Here is a 22,424-nt window from a genome sequence, read left to right as displayed (position 1 = left end):
CTTGAAACGGGCCCCTGGATGAACACTTTTGTTTCTTTTAATTTTATTTTCATTTTTTACTTTTTAGTTTGGTATTGTATGTTTATATTTTTCTATATACAAATATATATTTTTTAATCTGCCACTTAGATTTAGTTCTAGTTTTCTACTTTTAAGACGCTCTACTGCCTTTTGTTTGGGTTTCAATGTTCCAAACGGAAAAGTTCATTTTGAATTTTGTCAATAAAAACACAAAACTCTGGGGTGGCGTTCCAAGATGGCGGCCTGTTCTTGTTTTGCTCCACACCTACGAGGTTTACGTCAGGACAGGCGGATGACATCACTTCCTGCAGGACTCACCTGGCTGAGGCCGAGCTGAGCAGAGAGAGGCGAGGCAGAGCAGGACAGAGAGGGCGGTTCCGATCATGTCTGCAAGAAGACCACAGCAGGTTCAGTTCTCACATCATCAGATCAATGAAGTGACTCCAGAGGAGAGCAAAGGTTCCAAAAACCTGTCAGAAGAAACAATGACTGATGTTTGTTAAACCTTGTGGTTGAACGGAAGCAGATCTTCTACAGATCAGGAGGACGTGAGAGTTAGCCCCAAATTCATCAAACATGTTCGTTTTCTTCAAGTTCTTCTATGAAAACAGCAGAATGTCAAAATAAGGTTAGAAAGTGGGAGAAATATGAAACTAAAATGAGACCGATGAGGATGTGACGTCGGATGTTCTGAGTCTGTAGAGACGATTCCATTCAACCATTAAAGAAGAAAAAAGCTTCAGTTTAACTGGAAAAATATTCAGTTAAAGACAAAAAGGTAGATTTGGAAATTATATTTATTTCTTTTACAAAGTGAGAATAAATATTTTGTTTTTGTTTACCGCATTTACACAAATTTAAGTTTTTACGTAATTAACCCCCCCCCCACACCTCATGTTTCTTTTCCATTAAAATGTTTCTTCTCTGATGATAAAAACTGGAAAAAAAATTATCTGGTTTATTCCAAACTGTAACATCTGAACAGTAATTATGAGTCTATCACCCCCCCCCCATACACTGTACAAATAGACCCCTCAAAATAAGGGTAAAAAATAAAAGCAAAAAAACAGTTTTTAAGGGAAAATTCTCGTCACTGAGACACGTTTTCTCAAACTAAGAGGATTTATCGTGAAAAATAAATTCTTTTTAAGATTTAGTTTTTGCAGTGAAATCAAAACAAAAGTCTGCTCTTTAACGTTTAGTTTCAGAGGAAGTCTGAACGTTCATCAGTTTCCTAAACGTCTCTTATCTTAACGACTTTTTTACATCGATGTCGTCTATGAAGATCAAAGGAGGCGATGACCATAAACCTGCTGAGCTTCCATTAACTCCTCTCTGGTTTCTCTGAGATGATTCTTCCTCTCTGATCCCAAAGGACTCAAAGCTAGAGGAGGAGCAGTTCTCCTTCAGGTCTTCATGATCTGAAGCTTCATTCTCAGTGACATCAGTCCATCATTCAGGCGTTTCTCTTACCTCCTGGATCCCTGAAACGTCCTGCGGTCTGAAGGAAAGCTCCTGACTGAAGCTCCTCTGAGCAGATGTCCGTCCGGCTCACAGCTCTGCAAGCTGCAGCCTCTCTGCAGCCGCTTGTATGGGAACATGAGGAGGGGGAGGAGCCGAGGCGGACGCCACACCGCCCAGGAGGGGGGAGGGAAACCCTGACACGTTAGAGGCGGGGCTTAACTTCTGCATCCACGTCTTCTCAGAGATCCTCAGCAGTTTGACCCTCCAGCTCCTCACAGGCGTGACGACAGAAAACGTTTGAGACCAAAACTTTATTGATTCAAAGACCAGAAACAACAAAGAAGAAGAAAGAGTGAAAAAAAAAAACACTGGTGACAAAGTTCCACCGCCTTCCTGTGAGCCCCGCAGGTCGTTCTGCAGGTCGTCCCGCAGGTCGTTCTGCAGGTCGTTCTACGGGTCATTCTGGGGTCAATCTACAGGTCGTTCTACAGGTCGCTCTACAGGTCGTTCTACAGGTCGCTCTACAGGTCATCCTGCAGGTCGCTCTACAGGTCATCCTGCAGGTCGTTTCTCAGGTTGCTCTACAGGTCCCTCTGCAGGTCGCTCTACAGGTCATCCCGCAGGTTGTTCTACAGGTCGTTCTACGGGTCATTCTGGGATCAATCTACAAGTCGCTCTACAGGTCATCCTGCAGGTTGTTCCGCAGGTCTCTCTGCAGGTCCCTCTGCAGGTCGGTGGTCAGAGCGTCTCTTCTTCGTAGGAATCAGACCTTCAGCCTCTAAAACCTCTCCAGCATCTCAGAAGTCCTCGAACAGATCCTCGGCTGCTGCAGCGTCTGCAGAGCGCTGGGGGGTCTGCAGCTTACTGGATCCAGCAGGGGGGCCCGTCCTGCACACATGCACATACACGCACACACGCACACACACACACACACACACAGGTCAGTGGGCTAATGAGGGGGGTTTACTGCAGAGATTTCCTGTTGAGACAGGAAGTGTTTTGTACGTAAGACAAGAAACACATGGGCCGTATTTACGGCTGCGTGCACGTGTGTGTGCATGTGTATGTGCACGTGTGTGTGCGTCTACGTGGAACTTTGTGTTCTTGTCATGTTGAAGGTTTTTCTTGTTTTTGTGAGACTCAGCTCAGAAACTGGAGCCTGAATGAGATCATCCGAGTTAAAGTGATTCCAACATGTTCAGGAGGACACGCTGAAGGACTCTCAGGTTCTTCAATGCAAACTGAGAAGGTTTCTTTAGAGTTGACAGGAGAACAAGCGATTTGATATCTTGGATTTCATTTCATTGCTTAAAGCTTCAGTTGTTCCAACAGGATCAAAATCAGATTCAGACATTTGAGAGAAAACTCCCTAAAAGTGGATAAACTTCACTGATGAACTGTGAAGAACTTCAGGAAATAACCCAAACGGGGTATGAATCACAGAGGAACGGGGGGAGAGGGGGGCCGAGAAAACAGAAGTTGGAGGAGAAAAGAGGACCGGGGGAGTCATGAAGGAAAGCAGTGAAAACATGAACGAAGGCCAACCGTCCCTCAGACTGTTGCTTCATATTTGGTTCAAGTCCTCGTGAGAAAACGCAGACAGATCCAAACCTGCAGGAAGCAGCAGTTTCTCAAGATGTGAGCTCAACGCGTGCTCTTCTGCTTCTGACCCGCAGAACCTCCATCAGAACCACCATCAGAACCACCATCAGAACCTTCAGAGTGATGAAGATGGAGAGTCTTTCTCCACATTTAGATGCTTCTTCAAGAAGATTTTTGTATCTTTGGTTCGTGACGTTCAGCTGGTGTTCTCTAGAGTTCTCCAGGTTTTCATCACAGCCGGATCTTCCAGGTGGATCCTGATATCAGAGGCTCCGCCCCCTCAGAACTGAAACCGTTCCGAGCCTCTCTAGATGCAGTGGTTCCATCAAGTCTCCCTCCAGGTGGGCGTGTCACCTGGATGTGGCAGCCTGAGAACTCCCAGCAGCGCCGGTGTCCTGATGCCATGTTTGGTGGTTTACAGAACCCGTCCGTGTGTGAAGGACCGAGGCGGACGGGTTCATTCCTGGGAAAGCGGAGCTCCGAGTACACAAACACTTCCATGTAAACAATGTGGGAGCTGAGGCTTCTGACTTCCTTCACAAAGACTTCAGTCCTCCAGATGTGGGAGATGGTGATGACCTCCATGACCTTCTGCTCCTTTACAGGTCTTCTTCTGCAGTGTTTGAACTGGACCTGAGCAGAACTTTGTTCTTCTGGTAACAAGAACAAAGTTCTTGTTGGGATGTTTTTGTGACACATGTGAATGTAAACAGTGTTTTATAAATAAAGGTTGGGTTTGAATGGTGACAGTTGGAGATGATTTGAAGAAGATCTGGATGATTCTACTGTTTCTCTGCAGAAGCAGAAGTGCAGCAGCTGCACACCATCACCTTCTCACCAGATGACTCAATCGTTTCGTCAAAAACTCTGAGTTTCATCTCCTGATTTCACTCTGAAGGAAAATCAGGTTTTACTTAAGTCACTGAGTACGGAGTAAATGATTCATCTTCCCCGTAAACGTTCTGCTCCTGAAGAGAGTTCAGGAGGTGATGATGGAGGCTGGATGTGGGCGGGGCCAGCGGCTCCGTCTGCATGTGGCCTGGAGTCACAGAGCGGCCGTTCACTCAGCCTCTGTTGGACAGGCGTTTCCATGGAAACCCTTTCAGACGGAGACGCGTCCAGAACCACCCGGGTTGGAATGAGGCCAGCGCGGCGGCTTTGTGAGGTTCTGCACGGACTGGCCCGACTTTCCAGAATACAGAAACAGAGAAAGGAGACGGTTGCGTAACGACTGGAACCACCGTCTGAGGAAACGGTGTGTTCACTGACATCCAGGAAAAACAACAACTGCTTCACCGTCCCAGAGATGAACTGAGGTAACATCTGTGACACACGTCCAGCAGTTCTACCGGTTCTGTTTGAAACCGGTTCTGTTTGAAAAAGGTTCTAATTGTAACCGGTTCTGTTTGAAACGGTTCTATCAGAAACAGGTTCTGTTTGAAACTGGTTCTGTTTGAAATGGTTCTATCTGAAACCGGTTCTGTTTAAAACCAGTTTTATCTGAAACCGGTTCTGTTTGTAACCAGTTCTGTTTGAAGCCAATTCTGTTTGAAACCGGTTCTGTTTGAAACCGGTTCTATCTGAAACCGGTTCTATCTGACACCGGTTCTGTTTGAAACCGGTTCCGTTTGTAATTGGTTCTATATGAAACTGGTTGCGTTTGTAACCAGTTCTATCTGAAACCGGTTCTGTTTGAAACCGGTTCTATATGAAACCGGTTCTGTTTGTAACTGGTTCTATCTGAAACCGGTTCTATCTGAAACCGGTTCTGTTTGAAACCGGTTCCGTTTGTAACCGGTTCTATCTGACACAGGTTCTGTTTGAAACCGGTTCCGTTTGTAACCGGTTCTATATGAAACTGGTTGCGTTTGTAACCAGTTCTATCTGAAACCGGTTCTGTTTGTAACTGGTTCTATCTGAAACCAGTTCTATCTGAAACTGGTTCTGTTAGAAACTGATTCTTTTTTTAAACTGGTTCCATTTAAAGCCGGTTCTGTTTGTAACCGGTTCTATCTGAAACTGGTTCTGTTTTAAACCGGTTTTATCTGAAACCGGTTCTGTTTGTAACCGGTTCTATCTGAAACCAGTTCTATCTGAAACCGGTTCTGTTAGAAACTGATTCTTTTTTTAAACTGGTTCCATTTAAAGCCGGTTCTGTTTGTAACCGGTTCTATCTGAAACTGGTTCTGTTTTAAACCGGTTCTATCTGAAACCGGTTCTGTTAGAAACTGGTTCTTTTTTTAAACTGGTTCCATTTGAAGCCGGTTCTGTTTGTAACCGGTTCTATCTGAAACTGGTTCTGCTTTAAACCGGTTCTATCTGAAACCGGTTCTGTTTGAACCCGGTTCTGTTTGAGACTGGACTTCAGCAGGCTCCTCTCTTCATTTCAGGATTTTTGTTTGAACGTTTCTGTAGTTCATGTCTTTCATCTGAAAACCATGGCGGATGTGGGAGGAGCCAGACTCCTACCTCTCCCTCTGCCGTGCCTCCGCGACCGGCCGTTTTCCCGCCGGATCCTGCCCGAGGTGCCGGAAGCGGCGTTTGCGGCTCGGGGCCACGTCTGTGATGTCACGCAGGCTGTCGTCCAATGGGCTGTCAGGGCGGGAACCTGAGGCAGAAAGAACAGGAGATGAACTTTATTTATAAACACTTTTCATACAAAAGAATCACCAAATACTTCAAGTTTCTCAGCCAGCAGATGAATGAGAAACTAAACCAGAATATTTAGAATAGAATAGAATAGAATTCAACTTTATTGTCATTGCACATGTCACAGGTACACAGCAACGAAATGCAGTTTGCATCCATCCAGAGTGCTTTAGCAGGTATAAATATGTATCTACAATGTGCAAAGTGGAATAAATAGCAGTGAGAAAACAGTGAGTGAATTTAGGACCCACTCTGATGTTTTTAACGTGTTTGTGTAACATTTTAGTTAAAAATGGGCAGAATCGTAATGAAAAGAACACTGGGATTCATTTGGAAACGGATCATAAGATGATCGGAGTGGAGCTTAAAGAAGAACCATTAAACTTCCTGAGCAGACGGATGAGATGATGCTGCTGATAACAGCTGATTATTTCTCTGTAGAAGTCTATGGGAAGTCTATTGTGGGTACTTCCTGTTTGGAACACCAAGTGGGCGGAGTCACTCAGTCCAGTTCTCATATACAGTAAGTGATAACTGAGTTTGTGTGTATAGAAGTTGGCTAAAAAATTGTGTTTTCAAAATATATTTATGATTTAAATTAGGCCACGCCCCCAATTTCTGCCTAATTTTCTTCTTTATGATTTCAAAAATGAAGTTTGTGAGACTTCTGCCCAGTTTGGTTCCATGTGAAACCAGAAAGTGATCACAGAAGCGAAGCTTTTGTTGATTAGGATGACTTTAGAACCAGAAATGGGCGGAGCCTTGGCGCTGGTCCGCTTGAGCCGTTTTTAGAAACATTTCACTTTCTCCCCCAGACTGGGACCAAAGACGATTGAAACCACATGTTTCTAAAGCAGCAGAGAAAACAAAGACGAAGCGGAGTTCCCCCCCTCTCAGAGTCGTCGCCATGGCGACAGGACAACATAAACGCAGCAGCTTCTCTGCGGTGAGGAGCCGTCACGGAAAAGCGTCGCCTCCTCCGGGAGTCTGGAGGTGACCGGCTGAGGAGCGGAACGCCGGCGTTCTGCGAGAACACGGCTCCCTCTGACACGACGTCATGATGAGACCCCGCCCCTCCCACGCCACCGCAAACATCACACTCCACCTAACGTGTTCAGACGGCGGTTCCTTTAGTGACTTCCTCTGGTTGACTTTGTGTTGTCTGCATTTGTGTTTTCCTCCTCGTTGTGGTTGTTGTGAAAGTGTTTATGTAGGACAGGTGGTTTAGTTTGTGGAATGACACGTTTGTCACTGGTTTGTGTTTGTGTCGTTCCTCAGTGTTTATGGTGTTTGTTGAAATGGTTCTTTGTGTCTTTGTTGTGTTTCTGTCACTTTACTAATGTCCTGTGTGTTTGCTTCACTTTTGTTTGTCTCTTCTTACAACATTTGAGATCTTTGTTGTTCCTTTGTGTTTTTGTCTTGTTGTGTCTATGTAATGAGTGTTTTTGTTCAGTTTGTGCGTCTATCCCAAAAGTTTATTTTCCTTGATGTTGTTTTGTGTTTGTGCACTCTTGTTTCTTTGTCATAAAGTGTGCATTTGTGAAGCTTTTGTGTCTTTTTACTCTTGTAGTTTGTGTTTCTCGGCTGTTGTTTTGTGTTTGTGTACTGTTGTTACTTTGTTATGGTGTGTGTTTGTGTGTTTGTACCCTTGTAGTTTGTGTGTCTTTGCTCTTTTTGTGTGTTTTTATTTATCTTTTGCATTTCTGTATCTCTGAAGTGTGTTTCTTTAATTGTGTTGTGTGTTTGTGATCATTTTCAGTTTAAGGTCGTTTTGTTCTGAACTTTGGGTCTTCAGGTTCTTGTTTCTCCACACTTCCCTTGTGTTTCCACAGGCTGAACTCCTGCAGTTCTCCGGTTCTGAAAGACCCGCGGCCGTCTGACAGCAGAACTCTGTCAGTTCTGACCGGAGCTCAGATCTGAGACTAAACTCACTCCTGGATGGTAGAGTTGAAGTTGGAGACGACGGCGCTTCTTCTTCATCGGTGCTGCCTCCGTATTCGTCCTCCTCTTCCTCAGCTGATCGGGTCGACCTCTCAGAACTTTTGCTTTTCTGTCCGTCTGAGTTCCTGTAAGAAGATCGGAATGACGGAGGATTTCTGAGGAAGTTTGAACCCAAAGAGGGTTCCTTTGTGGAGCTGCCTGGACCTTCTGGTTCTGCAGGAGGACCGGACCTCCTCCAGAACCAGCAGGTGAGAAGGTGACCCGTAAGAGCAGCGGCTCACCTGGCTTCCTGCAGCTTGGAGAGGCCGTCCTGCAGATGTCGGATCTTTGCTTTCTTCTCGTTAAGGACCAGGACGAAGCGAGAGTACAGCTCCGCCTCCAGCGCCTCCTTCCCGCCAGCGTAGCGCTGCAGCCTGACACAAACAGACGCACAAATCAAGCATGCGGCGGCGGCGGCGGCGGCAGCTGCTAATGAGGGACGGACGAGCGGCGCTGCAGCTGATTACAGGGCGGGAGGCCAACGGGCCGGCGCTTTCATCTGGGAGGGAACGCTCCGATGGTGGCGAGCGCTGGAATGAACCTGTGGGTCACGTGACTGACGGTACCGAACACTTTCACAAAATCAGTCTGGAAAACGTAACTTCTGCTTTTCTGTTCTCTCAACGACCGGCAGAAGTTTCAGCTTCACGTTTTCAGGTCAGAAATGTCCTGAAAACAGATTCCATCGACTGATTCTACATCCTAACGGTAAAAATGGAAATATATTTATTTACATTTCTCCCTTTTAGTCTTTAGTCCACACTGGACCATGAAATAATTAAACATGTCATAATTGTGCTTTTAGTATTTGAATGTCACATATATGTCATTTTATTTATTTAATGCCAGTTTAAAATAATGACACATTTATTTAATAATTTAATGGCGTATATATTAATTTCTCTTTACCTTCATTCGGTCATTTTTTCAGTATTCTCACACTAAACGTAAAATTATACAAAAACAGAAAATTGCAGCAGGAGAAAAAGAGCTCAAACTATCTGTGGAATCACCAAAAACTGTTTTTACAACATAGATTAAAAGCTTCAAGTATAATTAAAAAAACAAATGTTTTCAACAAACTAATTTACGTGTTTTTGAATGAAAATAGGATAAAAACTAAATGACTTTGTCCCTCACAGAGCTCCTGTTCATAGAGGTCCACCACAGGCCTCACAGCTCCACGACCTGTTCCTGCACCTCCAGACGTGTTTAGGGTGTTGGTGCTCCACCCCATGCCCCCCCCGTCAGCTCAGAGCTCACAGTGACGTACAGGAAGTCCCCCCCTCCCTGGCAGAGTTGCACCAGATCCGTCGTGATCCGGAGGAACCACAGCCGGAGGAGGAAGTGAAAGCTGAACCCTCAGATCAGACGCTCCTGTTGGAGTCGTGACGTCACCAAATGTCAAACAGTGACAGGAAGTTCAGAGGAAGGAGCTCAGACTGACCCGGTTCTGGTTCTGGATTCATTCTGCATCCAAACCAACTGTATGTGTGTAAGCATGCATGTTTTTGTAGGTGTGTGCACGTGTGTACCTGTGCACGTGTGTGTGCATGTGTGTGCTCGTTTACTCTGCACAGATCCGCTGCTGCTCCCCCCTCAGCCGCTGGTTCTCCTCCTGCAGCTTCTGGTTCTGGTTCTGGAGCCCGTTTCCTCTCTGCAGGCTGTGCAGCAGCAGCTGCCTCAGCGCCTCCGCCGGCCGAAGCTCCGCCTCCAGCAGAACGGAGCCCAGTCGGAACTGGAACAGATAAAACCGGTTAGTGGACGTCGGCCTGCAGAACCTCAGATCCTCCAATCTGCTGCTTTCAGGTCTGCAGCCTCAGCTGGACCTCTGAGTTCTGACTCAGCTGGAACTCTGAGTTCTGACTCAGCTGGACCTCTGAGTTCTGACTCAGCTGGTTCTGGTTAGATGTGGTGAACGCGGGGATCTCTGAGAGATTCCTGACAGATCTTCTATTTTAAACAGTGAATCTAAGCTTGGAGAGTTAACATAAACAGAGCAGCGTCGCTGTGGTCAGAAGCTCAGTCTCATTGACCAAAATCTGTTCAAACTTCAGTTGGTTCTGGTTTTCTGTTCAAACTTCAGTTGGTTCTGGTTTTCTGTTCAAACTTCAGTTGGTTCTGGTTTTCTAGTCGGACGGTTCAGACTCAGAATTGTTTCCAGAGTTTTTGTACTTTCAGAAACAACTTCCTGTTTGGTTTGGGGTTCAGTCTGATCTCTGCAGGTTCTCATGGCTGAGACTGAACTCTGCTTTGATGAAGATGCACAAGGAGCCCGTTAGTGCACGGCATACGTGCACGCTCCTGCTGCAGCCTGATGTTAGAAATGAGACGGTGACAGTGTGGTCTCCATCTCAGGTCTCCATCCCTCCATCCCGGGCAGATCTTTGAGGTTCTTTCATTCTGTTAAATGTGAATCAGTTTTTGGAGTCGTCCTGATGAACCTGCTCATCTTCAGGTTTCACATCTGGACCCGGTCCTGCAGAACTGGGCCGGCTCGGTTCAGAGTCACGTTTCTGTTTCTTCTTCTAAACATGATGTCAGCACCTTCTGGAACTCTTTAAATAAACTCTGAACGTCTCAGCTGGTTCTGGTTCTGGTTCTGGAGTCACCTGAGCGCTCCTGTTGTTGAGCCAGTCTGATTCAGGACGGCAGCTTGGAGTGATGATGTTTCGGTTGTCATGGAAACTCCTGTGAGTCAGGAGGATGTCCATGTGGACGGAGACCCACTCCAGCTGCTGTCTTTGTCTTAAATGGATGATAAATGTTAGACAACTCTCATTTATTCCAAATAGAAGATCATTTCCTGAAGGTTTAAACCAGTTTCCTGTAATCCCGTTCGATCCGTCTTCTTTCCCGTCCGTTCATAAATCAGGAACCAGAACTCCGTGTTCCTCGCACTGACAGATGCTGTCAGACTCCTGAAGTTCCTCTCGGCTCCCTTTGGAATGTGAACCTGCTCAGGTAACACCTGGGAGGCCGGGTCAGATTAGAGGGGGGGAGGGGCGGGGTGTCCCGCTGAAGCCTCTCATCAGGACTTGGAGCGAGCGGCGACTTTTTCTGAGCTGAGGAGGGAAAACTTTAAACTCACGTCTGACTCTCGTTTCTTTTTTTTGTTTTTTCCATTCGGCCGTCGCCATGACAACAGAGTTTCAGCCAAAAACACGGAGCTCAACGACCAAAGCAAACAAACCGCTTTTATAAAAGTGAAAGTGTGAAGATGACTTCAGAGTTTGAGGAAGCAGAAATAATTCTGGAGAAATGAGGGAGAACTGGGAGGAAATGAACTCATTTCACAGAATAAAAGACGTTTGTGAGACGAGGACTTCAGGGATCAGATCCTCCAGAAGATCTTCCTAGAGGAGCTCCACATGTAGGAGCCATGCATCACCTCCACCTGTCGGCTATGGCGACTCAAGTCCAGACGTTTGGTCAAATCTGGTCTCTGACTGTAAAGCACGGCGGAGGAAGGCTGATGATGTGGGGGAACACAGAACCTTCAGCAGAATGATCTACGATGAATAACGTTCATCTTTCTGCTCATTTTCTCTCAACTTGACATTAAATAAATGAACATTTCATTCTTAGTGGTTCCTGCTCAGTTTGAGTTTGTAAAAACTGCTTCCTGTCTCACCGAGATCTCCTTCTGCATCTTCTCGTAGGTCAGCGTCACGCCGCCGCTCGCCGCTTCTGGACTCAGACTGAAGCTGTAGGAGTCCGGTTCTCCTGCTCCAGTCAGCGCCCGCTCCAGGTCCTGGATGTACTTCTCCATGGTCATCTCCAGCTCCGCTGCCTCGCCGCTCATGGTGGCCTCGCCCACTGAGCGGACACAGAAGTGGTCAGATGAGCGTGCACGTATCGTGCACACGTGTGAGAGCTGAAAACCTTCTTCACCTTCTCCTCTCCAGGCATCCTGTCCATCAGTGAGCAGCACCCGGAAGCCTGAAGCTAAGCTCCGCCCCTTCCAGTCCACACGCAGGAAGTAGGAGGAGCCAGGTTGGGATGAGACGCGGATCTCCCGCACGGCCGTGTTCATCCCTGCAGAAGAAACAGCCAGTCAGGTGGAGCAGGAAGAACTCTGGATGGTCGGAGCGTTCCTCTGAAACAGCGTGAAGAGGAGGAAGACCTCATGGAGAGGAGGAAGACCTCATGGAGAGGAGGAAGACCTCATGGAGAGGAGGAAGACCTCATGGAGAGGAGGAAGTCCTCATGGAGAGGAGGAAGACCTCATGGAGAGGAGGAAGACCTCATGGAGAGGAGGAAGTCCTCATGGAGAGGAGGAAGTCCTCATGGAGAGGAGGAAGACCTCATGGAGAGGAGGAAGTCCTCTCCATGAGGTCTTCCTCCTCTCAAAACTTTACTTCACATCAAAAACCCTGAAGAGGTCCAGCGCCTTGACGGCATGAACTGAGAAAACACACGGTCTGCAGATCCAGACTCCACCACCGGATCCAGACTTCCACCTACAGATCCAGACTCCACCTCCAGATCCAGACTTCACCACCGGATCCAGACCTCCACCTCCAGATCCAGACCTCCACCACAGTTTTCACTTCCATTGGATGGTTTTCTCTCTGACAGACAAACCTGGAGAAAGTCTGAACTTCCACGTCTATTGTTGAACTCCGGTTTATGTTGATGGAGGTTCTCATTCCCTGAATGTTTCAGCAAAAATGAAACTTTCTGCTGCTGATCTTCCTGACAGCCGCTGCTGCTCAAAACCAATGACACCGCGGTGCCTCGGAGGCTCCTCCTCCTGAGTGAAGGTTTGTTCGTAAAGCATGTGTGGGACTAATGAGAGGTTCTGAACTCCAGAAAACCTGGTCTGAATGGAGCCGTCTAGAACTCATCCTGATGCTCCGATGACCAGAGGACGTCCACATCTGCTCACATGAAACCGAATTATTTCTCTTTTTGAATCATGAAAACCTGAACTCTACATCAGATGATCATCAGGATCAACCTGGAAGTCCAGCTGATCTGAAGAACTGAAGTCTGTCAGACATTCATGAAACTTTGATAAAAGATTCCAAAGATCTCAGAAAAATGATGGAAAAAGAAATGATTCAAATGAGAAGCAATATCAAACTGGTGCAAAAAATGTTTCAAATGTTCAGTACATTAGTTTAAGTTTAATGAAGTTTTAGAAAAAGAAAAAAAGATCAAATTTTAGAACATCATAAGTGTTCAAAATATGGAAGACCTAAAATGTATTAAAAATAAAGAAAAAGTTACGTTTGTAAATAAAAAATAACTAAAACTGTAATTAGAACCAAAGTGTTCATAAAAATATAAATACTGGTTATATTAATGATAACAGTAATAACAAAAAGCTTTCATCTTACATTTAATTTTAAGGGAATTAAGTAGATTAAAATAGCATTCACGCACACACGCACAGACTGGAGGCGAACAGAGATCCCCTCCAGATTCATGACAGTCTGGATCCACCAGTGACTCAAACAGTTTCAGGTTTAAGTCATTAAACTACAGAATAACCTGAACTGTTCGCAGCTCTTCCTGCAGCTGCTTCACTGAGACTCTACAGTCCTGAAACCGCCGTTAAAACCAGAGTTAGCTCATAAAGATCCGCGCAGTCAGAGCGAGTCTGAACTTCGGTACCAAAGACTGAAAACGTCCAGAGAAACAAACAAAAACCGGGTTAGAGTTTCTCTGCAGCAGCAGCTGCAGCTAACAGGCTAACAGGCTAGCTCGACTGAGAGGTGTTTGTAAACAGACGCACGTGGCCGATGGGCAGAAGACGGGCTCGTGCGTGTGCAACAGAAAAGACTCAGCTTACCGGAGGCAGACGGCACGCGGCTTTGGAGGGAAGGGAGTTTGACAGAAAGACAGCCGGGGCGGCGGTGACGTCATCGCAACGCGACGGAGTCGATTCAGCTGTTTAGCAAAAGCATCAAACAAACAAACTTGATTATTTATTTGATTTAAATAAAATCATAATTATTTAAAACGTGTTGAATTAAAACTTTTTCTTGGAATATCTTGTGGTTTAATAATCGTCAAAAGTTATTGAATTATCAATGTCGCAACACAATCTGACAAAAAACTATAACGCAAAAAACTATTTATTAAGGGCATTTAAAGCACTTTTTAAAAGTAAAATTGTACAGGATAAAGTGTTTAATAATGTCGAATTTATGGGTAAAAATTTTAGAGTTTGTTTACTTTGGCTTTGTCATCATTTTTGTTTCAGAAAATAAGTAAAAAATAAAAAGATAAATTAAAGCTAATTATATTCATGGCTGTAAAATTTCACGTATATTTTTTATTTAATTATTTTTACAGTTTTTTCTCATAATAGTCACAAGAGACTTTGTAATAAAATCTGTTTTTTCTCTTATATGTAAGCAGGTGTCAGCTTTTGTGACTAAAGATCTTTGGACATTAATCAAAATAGAAAAGTGCTTTATTAGTAGAAGAGGAAGAAAATAATATTTATATAGCACTTTTCACAAGTAAAACCCACAGAGTGCCTTACAAGACACGATTAAAACACAATACAACTGTAATAAAAACGGGTAAAATGAATAAAAAGTGTAAGTAAACATAGAATAACTGTGAAAACAAGTAAAAGGCCTTCACCTCAAGACAACATGAGTTGTTTTCCTGCAGCATTTAAAACAAAAGAAACAATATATTTTAAGGTTAATAAAAACAGTAAACAATTGGGAAAAATCCAAAAGTCACCAAGATGGAGAAAAACAAACAGGTAAAGAAAAAAAAGCTGCTGTAAAACTAACTACAAATAAATCCAAATGAAATCCAATCATCAAGTGTAGCTCCACCCCTCAGACCCAGTAAAGGATGAAGAAGTGCTGATCATCAAAAGTAAACTGGGTCAGCCTGAAGCAAGGCATTCAGGAACGCCACAGGAACCCTTTGATGCCCACCGAGCAGCCGCCACCCCTCTGCAGAGATCTGGATCACTTTCTCAGAGCCGAACCCCCCAGCAGAAATATAAGATCCAAACACAACGTGGCGATGCGGCCGGACAGTAAAGCTAAGAAAACTGAACCCAGGAAACCTTCAGACTGAATCTGACAGCACCCGTAGAGTGGTCCGTTCTTCAGACAACCACCAGGGGGCGTGACACACAGGTAAGTCACTCTCCATGTGCGGTGTTCAACCTTTAACACGCACATGTCGCCCAAGTACCACGCCCTCTTTGACCTACTGTGACCCTTTGACCTTTCTGCGATCAGCGTGAATCGGATGTTCACGAGAAGCAGCTTTGCTCTGTGTTGGTGTAAAATGTTGCATCAGCCCGAGAATGTTTTTCTGTGATTCAGAATCTGATCTTGACTCCGTAAACAGTTGAAGAGTTATGGTAGTGAAAAGAATGTAAACACTGGAGCTTAAAGATCCACTCCCATGAAACTGTTTTTAAGATGTTCTTGTTTTTTCTGATGGAGGACAAGAAAATTAAGACTGAAACTGCATTTCTGAGCATTTCTATATTGTGAATCAGGAGCAGATGCTAAAAGGCTGTTTGAAAAAGATCTTATTTGTGATGTAGAAAATACACTGGGCGGGGCTACAAGCTCCGCCCCATTCTGATAGATCCATGAACGTCTTTGTTTTTCCTGTCCGAGCTGGAATCTGGATCAGAACTGTACGGCTGGATAGTTTCGGTTGGGGGTGTGAGGGCTGTAAGCTGGTGAGAAAAAGTGAATTATGGGAAATGAGGGCAGATTAATTCTTAGAGGTGAATTCCTACTGAACTCCTGCCGCTCTGCAGAAACTATGTTGTAGAAAACAGCAGATTCTTTTGAATGATGTCTAAAAACGACATCATCATTCAGAGATCACTGCGAGCGCTTTGACGATGGTGATGTCATCATCTGTCCACGTTTGTCCTCAGTCATTTCCACATATGATTCAGAGACCAAAATCCTCGATTCCTAGAAAAACTTGATCCAGTTTGGCACAACAAACGTCACCTGGAAAAACAAGAACCTTCACAGACGTAAACCTTTAAACAATCGATCAATTCTGTCTTTCTCTATTCTGTAGAATGTCATTTATTGACCAGCTGATGTTTGTGAGGACAAACACAACCCAACAGAACTTCAAACAGTTCATTTCAGATGTTTTGACCCGAGTTAAACCTCCCCCTGATCTTGATGGATCTGTAAAGATCTCCTTTCAAATCTCCAGCATCTACGATCCTCAGAAACGGTGAGTTTCTCCTGAGTTCATCCTGAGATCCAGTAAACACAAACATCTCTGGTGGATCACCGCCGGCCTGTGGAAGAGCGCTCGGCCCCATTAGCTCCACGCCGCTCCTCCTGATCCACGCGGCTCCACCGCTTTGTGATCTGCGTCATTAACTGCAGCCCACTTTCATCTCCTCTCAGGGATCCTTCCTTCCGCCCTCTTTAGCATCACCTCCACCAAAGTGCCTACAGCCTCAGACTCATTGCTGGAGTAATGACTTCCAGCTCCAGGTGCAGGTAACAAGCATTTCCTGGTAACCGCCGGAGGTGGAGAGCCGGCCAGCTTCATAAAGATGCCTTCATCCTCTGCGAGGCGGTTCCCTTTGATGGTAGAAAACAACATAGATCTTCTCCAGCCTCCGCAGCGCCTTTGACGTTTACTCTCCAGTAAACCTTCACGTTCTCAGCAGCGACACTTTCTGAGGAGCTTTAGCAGCTCCTCTCCTGACCCTCCACACAGAAGCAGGAAGGGTTCCACTCGGACACAGATCGACGTTTGGATTCGGATCAGCAACAAATGGAGAATTTTACCAAGAAAACACGAGCAAAAGGGCTGAAAACATCAGCTGCTTCATCACATGCGATCACTTCTACTTCCTGAGAGCCTCTTTAGGAGATCAGACGACAGATTATCTGGTATTCCAGTGGTCATAGCTCGATTATGTCCACATTCACGTCCTACTGGATCAGAAACAGGAACATGAACAGGAGGCGACAGAACATTCCTGCTAGCCGGGTTTGGTCCGGTCCAACGTTTGTGTCTGCAGAGAACCTTCACCTGAAGTCTGGTCCTCCTGAGAACCAGCTCTCTGTTCTTCCAGGTGGACTCTGGTACGGTTCAATTCAGCGTGAACAAACCGGCCGGGACAGGAAAGGAAACTAAAACAACCTTTACTCGGTTAAAAAAATAACTAACTGATTAACATTCGTGTTTTTAACGAGTTCTAGTGACATTTTCTGATGATGGACATAAAGAAATTAAGTTAAAAATTTAATTTCTGAGTTTTCCTTCATTCAAGTTTTTGTAATAAAAAAAAAGTCGTTTGGAAACTATCACATTTGTGACGTGGAGAATATAGTGGGCGGGGCCACAAGTTATCTGCTCTCAGCAACGGGGAGGGGAAGAGGGGCGGGGTTGCTCTGTGCCAAAGGTCCCGCCCACAACTCCAAGGTGAATTTCTGTCACTCTGCAGAAACTATGTCCTAAAATGACAGGTTTTTAAGATTTGACTAAAAACGGGAAAAGAAAACTGGGACCATTTAGATCAGAAGATGCTAGCTTGTTTAAGCTAATTGGGCATTTACTTGGTTTTTTAGGCTAATTTGAAGTTTAGCTAATATTTTAGCAACATGCTAACTTTTTTGGATAATTTGTTATCTACTCGGGTTTTTAAAGCTAATTTAGAGTTTTGTTTCTATTTTAGCAACATGCAGACATTTTTGATGAATTGATGACTGAGGAATTTTAGGCTGTTTTGGAATTTAGCTACTATTTAAGTAATGTTTCTTTTTTTTTGTGGCTAGTTTCGTATTTACTAAGGTTTTTTTATGCTAATTTGGAGTTTAGCTACTATTTTAGTTGCATGCAAATATTTTTGGCTAATTTGTTATCTACTGTTTTTTAAGCTAATTTAGTTTGGTTTATATTTTAGCAACATGCTAAAGCTAACGTTTTTGAGTAAGTTTACTGAGGAATTTTAGGCTACTTTGGAGTTTAGCTACTATCTAAGTAAAGTGCTATTTTTTTTTTTGCTAATTTGGTGTTTAGCTGGTATTTAAGTAACATGCTAGCTTTTTTGGCTAATTTGGTATTTATGAAGGTTTTTATGCTAATTTGGAGTTTAGCTAATATTTTAGCTGCATGCAAACATTTTTGGCTAATTTTTTTATCTACTGGGTTGTTTTAAGCAAATTTAGTTTGGTTTATATTTTAGCAACATGCTAACGTTTTTGATTAAGTTTACTGAGGAATTTTGGGCAATGTTGGAGTTCAGCTGTTTTTTAAGCAACGAGCTAGCTTTTATGGGATAATTTGGAATTTAGCTCATATTTAAGAAACACACTAAATCTTTTTGTAAAATTGTCATGTTTTAGGGCAGAACTTTAAGCAATTTTACAACAAATTTTTCAGAGATGTAGTCACCGTCAGCGCTCTTTCATGAACACAATTTCTAGTCTTTTAGCAAATTTAACATTTTGCAAATAGCTTTTGCATTTCCAGCAAAAAGCTTCAACATCTTCAGCAACGACTTTCATCAAAAAGTATTCACACTAGCATTATCACAGGTAATGCTACTCTTCCAGTTTGTGGTTAGCATTTAGCCGAAACCCTTCAAGTTCAAAGCTGATGAAGGCTAAGATGAATGTTTTACATCCAGTTCATGCATGACCCGATTAGTGGAGTAATTGGAAAAAAATAATCGCCGATTAGTCAAGGATTAAAATGATCGTTTGTGGCAGCCCCAGATCCTAGAGGAGCTTTAACCCTTTTAGGTGTTGGCGGTGATGCTTAAACACAACATTTTCAACACAAAAGCGGTTCGACGAGCCGCTTTTCTCCTTCACAATCTGCTGGAATTATCGTGTTAACGGTTGAATAGTTACAGTAAATCAAAGAATGTAAACACTGGAGCTCCGGAGTTAAAGGGTTAAAGGTCTTGAAGGTTTTTAAAAAGTGTCAAAAATCAGATTTTAGGGAAACCTGCAGCAGAGTTCTCATAAACATGACCACCCTCTGAGTGGAAACGGTTCTCAACTTTCACCACAGAGAAAAAAGCTGAAGATGAGAGTAAAGTTTTAACAAGTCGATGTGTGAGGAGCTCACATGGTTTCCATCACGGCGCCGTGCAGCCGGGTCAGGACAGTTAACCTGTAAAGCTCCTCCACATCAGAAGGAGGACGCCGCCGCCGCCACCGTAACCATCCTGGATTCTCTGCTCTCAGCGGCAGATCTTCTTTCACTGTGAAGTTAGTCCATAAATACAGACGCTGAAGTTCATTAGGATACTGCTGCAGGGGGGGGGCACCGAGGGACGGGGAGTTTTCACCTGTTTACACTTATTTTGAACCACATTCAACATTTTACATCACGTTTCTGCTCAAAATGAGGCTAAAAAATGAAGCAGAAGAGAGTGGAAAGAGACCTCCAGGAGAAGCAGCAGGAACTGAGAAAGAAAAGAAAAGACGGCAGCGAGAAACAGGATAAACACTCGGATTATAAACACGACGCTGAGACGTTTACACAAACTTTCAGGAGGAACAAAGACGCATAAATAAAGAAACAAAGAATGAAACTGTTCACAAATAGAAGCTCCAGTTCTTCATTTTTCATTTGACAACAAACATCTATAAACAAAGAAAACTCAAAGAACTTCATTTGTAAACCTGTTTTTGAAGGTTAATTGTAAGAGTTCTGTCTTATCATTTAAATATTTTGGAGTGTGGTTCATCTTCATCTCATCATCCTGGACCTCAGAGGAACGGAGCTCCTCTGCTGCGTGGTGGTCCCCATTAGGGGGAGGGGCCAGACCTGGATGGAGTTCAGGTAGGAAGCTGAGTCTGAGGTGAGAGCTCTGTGAGGTCAGAGACCAGAACCGAAGCCCAACCGTGTTCTGGAGGTTCTGGTCCTACAGGCTGGACGTCCAGAGGATAACTGGCTGCAGAAGGAGGTCTGTTTGGTTTTTCAGTTTTGAGGTTCATCAAAGCAGCGTGTCAGACATTTTGGGTCATGTGACTTCTTCCATCCTGCAGAGAAACTTTCAGGACTTTTCAGATCTTTACAACTCATCATTTGAACCTTCTGAGAAGCTGAAAGTGTTTTGATGATCTCAACAGTAGCAGCTGTGATGGTGACTCCGCCCCCTCCACATCTCAATGAACTAACTCGATAAAGACTGTAGCTGCAGAATTCCTCACAGAAATGTCCCTCATTCCACCTTAAATGCTGACAGTTTGGACCAGCTGTGAGAAGAAAACCTGACGGTGACCCAAAGTGACAGCGTGAAGTCCAGACTGGGTCTGTCCAGACGTGATGGTCCGACCCGACAGATGTGGGTCAGGATCCCACCAGGTCACAGAAAGCTGCAGCTCCAGACCAGACCAGCAGATTTATTAGTGGTATCAGAACTCGTGGGCGGCTCGGCCTCAAACTAAAATAAAGCTGAGAGACCTCCGTCCCTCCCCATGAGTACGGAGGTTAACGTGCACGGATCCACGCGGGGCTGTTGCAAAAGTGCTGTTTGTGAGTCATGGTTGGCAAAGTGACGGATCCCCCCAGAAGGTTCTGTGGTTGGGGGAGCAGGATGGGGGCGAGATGTTGGGCTGCACAACCACAGAAAGACAATAGGCAGAGAGACCCCCACCCCCCCACTCCGGCTTCAAATTGGAACCAGGAGGCGCGAGTGAATGCAGCCTCTGTGCTGCTGCTGCTGCGGAGCCATCCTGGAGACGCTTGTGTAACGCGCCTCGGCGGGATGGGAGCTGGCAGCGGCGGCCGCCGTCTGGCTGCTGCTTCACTTCGCCTCCATGAGAACCTATCAGGCTGTGGGCTGCCAGGCGTGGGGGCGGGTCCTCGGAGGACCGTTTTAGATCCGAGTTGGTCCAGTCTCTCCTGAGGAATCTGCTGGGAAAATCCTGCAGCTCAGCCGGTCGGATGAGGAGTTTCATGTCAGAAAGAGAACTTTTTGGGTAATCTTAGTGTTTTTCAGAGAAACTTTCATGATTTCTCATGTCTTCATGACAGAAGAACCTCCTAAACACGGATCCACTCCAGTCATACCTGCTCTGTAAAAACTCAAACATCAGATCAAATAACAAAAGTTCTGTAATTTGTTACTTTTAAAAATATTAGTAATCATCAGATGATATTTTTAAGTTGAGTAAACATCAACTAAATGTTTCAATTAGAAACTAATCATTTTAAATGAAGCAAATGACTAACCTTTTGTTATTGATCCAGCGGTTCATTTTTATCAGTGTGAGATTAGTAACTCAGTAACAGATGACAGCACTGACTGTAGGTGAGAACTGGACTGAATGACCCCGCCCCCCTGGTGGTCCAAACTGGAAGTCCCATGGACTTTCCCATAGAACAGCTGTTACTCAGTCATTCTTGACTGTTATAAACCGACCAATCAGATGAAAGTAGGCAGAGCCTGCTGGGCCCAATATTCCAAATGTTTGATTGACAGGTTTTATGAAGGGTAAGGGGTGTGGCCTTCCAACGAGCTCTTCCCTGATTTGTGAGAGTGGTTGCCATAGAGACGATGACTCGGACCAATCACTGCTCACTGATGATGTTTGGCTCCAACATGGCGGCCTCCGTAACATGAAAACACTGATTTGAATTCATTTGGTTGGAGCTGGAATAAACCATTTATATTGGGGGGGGGGGGGTCACACTCACTCAGTCCAGTTCTTATATACATTCAGTGGTAGCTCCTCCTCCAAGGATACAGTTAGCATATCTGCTAGTGCAGTGGGCGGGGCTAGTGCCCGGCGTGTCCTGACCATCTACATGAAGAAGTTCTTCAGTCCAGAACCAGAACCTGGACCTGAACGTTTACCGCTGTACAGATGGTCGACGGTCATCAAGTATTTTTCGTTTTCTCTCACGTTCTCCGATGTGCTGTGACTAACCTCCGACAGTCGAATGAGAGCGATCACAGCGGAGCGGGCTGAGCCCAGAACCAACAGAACTTTACAGTTATCCATCACATGCTGGTCGTCATAGTAACCTGTAAACTTTAGGGGCTGGAGGACGATCCAGGCTCAGCAAAAGGAATCTCTGAACGTTTTTGTTTGGCATATTTTAGTGACGACCCCTCAAACACTCTGAAGTTCAGGACTCGCCGGTGTTCTGGACTCAGTTCAGTCACACGCTCCACTTTCATCTTTTTAAACTCCAATTATGACATCATCTGTTTGCCAAAGTAAATAAGAACATTTGATGAAGACTTTATGAATCCACTGAGTTCTGGGGATGAAAACTTGGAGAATTTATATAGAAAAGTACATTTATTTGAAATTTGATCAAATGAAAAATTGTCTAAGACCAATCTAGTTACCATAGATGCTCACTCGTTTTTTGCAGAGACTTCTGGGAAATTTCCAGGGTTCTGGATTTTTGAATTGCAGTTTCAGACTCAAAAGCCAAAATATTATACTATACTCTAACAGAGAGTACTGCAGAACTTCAGGCACAAATCTGATCTCTACCTGTGGAAAAGTATTTGGTAAACATGTGGCTCTACCAAAAACCTTCAATGGATCCGTTTTAAGGACAATCTATTATTTACTCTCCAGTTTGAGCTGCAGCTCAGTCCTGTCGAGGTGGTCCTGCAGTGACACCGTCCGGGTTCAGCTGGTTCTGTCTGAGATCTTCATCTGTTGCTCTGCAGGGGAACTTCAAGCAGAACCAGAACCACAAGGAGCTCCACTGTTACCAATGAAACTGTAATCATGTCGAGTCCA

At 44.6% G+C, this 22,424-nt stretch overlaps 2 protein-coding genes and 2 long non-coding RNA genes across 6 annotated transcripts in view; 2 read left to right on the top strand and 2 right to left on the bottom strand.

Annotated features, from left to right (window-relative positions):
- vcanb (versican b) overlaps positions 1–1,629 on the bottom strand; it is a gene marked incomplete at its 3' end in the record, with an annotated part of 26,751 nt that extends 25,122 nt beyond the window's left edge. Inside the window, 2 exon segments of the mRNA XM_036214614.1 lie at positions 340–408; positions 1,495–1,629. Coding sequence (XP_036070507.1) covers positions 340–406 — 67 coding nt within the window.
- Positions 1,630–1,777: 148 nt separating this feature from the next.
- Positions 1,778–22,424, bottom strand: part of zcchc9 (zinc finger, CCHC domain containing 9) — a 25,129-nt gene continuing 4,482 nt past the window's right edge. For all 3 annotated transcript variants that reach the window (XM_024298955.2, XM_024298956.2, XM_024298957.2), the window contains exons 6-12: positions 11,611–11,754; positions 11,351–11,535; positions 9,288–9,454; positions 7,959–8,090; positions 7,669–7,802; positions 5,557–5,695; positions 1,778–2,373 (exon numbers count right to left, since the gene is read on the bottom strand). In XM_024298955.2, coding sequence (XP_024154723.1) covers positions 2,283–2,373; positions 5,557–5,695; positions 7,669–7,802; positions 7,959–8,090; positions 9,288–9,454; positions 11,351–11,535; positions 11,611–11,754 — 992 coding nt within the window. In that variant the 3' untranslated portion in view covers positions 1,778–2,282. The remainder of the gene's footprint in view (positions 2,374–5,556; positions 5,696–7,668; positions 7,803–7,958; positions 8,091–9,287; positions 9,455–11,350; positions 11,536–11,610; positions 11,755–22,424) is intronic.
- Positions 8,087–9,293, top strand: LOC112162946. The gene is made up of 3 exons (XR_002922195.2): positions 8,087–8,259; positions 8,351–8,424; positions 8,859–9,293. It is a non-coding gene; the product is annotated as an uncharacterized LOC112162946 (long non-coding RNA).
- Positions 11,412–12,757, top strand: LOC118599447. The gene is made up of 2 exons (XR_004948803.1): positions 11,412–11,554; positions 11,625–12,757. It is a non-coding gene; the product is annotated as an uncharacterized LOC118599447 (long non-coding RNA).

The sequence above is a fragment of the Oryzias melastigma genome, linkage group LG12 (genome assembly GCF_002922805.2).
Source record: "Oryzias melastigma strain HK-1 linkage group LG12, ASM292280v2, whole genome shotgun sequence".
Classification (NCBI taxonomy): Eukaryota; Metazoa; Chordata; class Actinopteri; order Beloniformes; family Adrianichthyidae; genus Oryzias; species Oryzias melastigma.
This window is presented reverse-complemented; position numbering and strand designations above follow the sequence as displayed.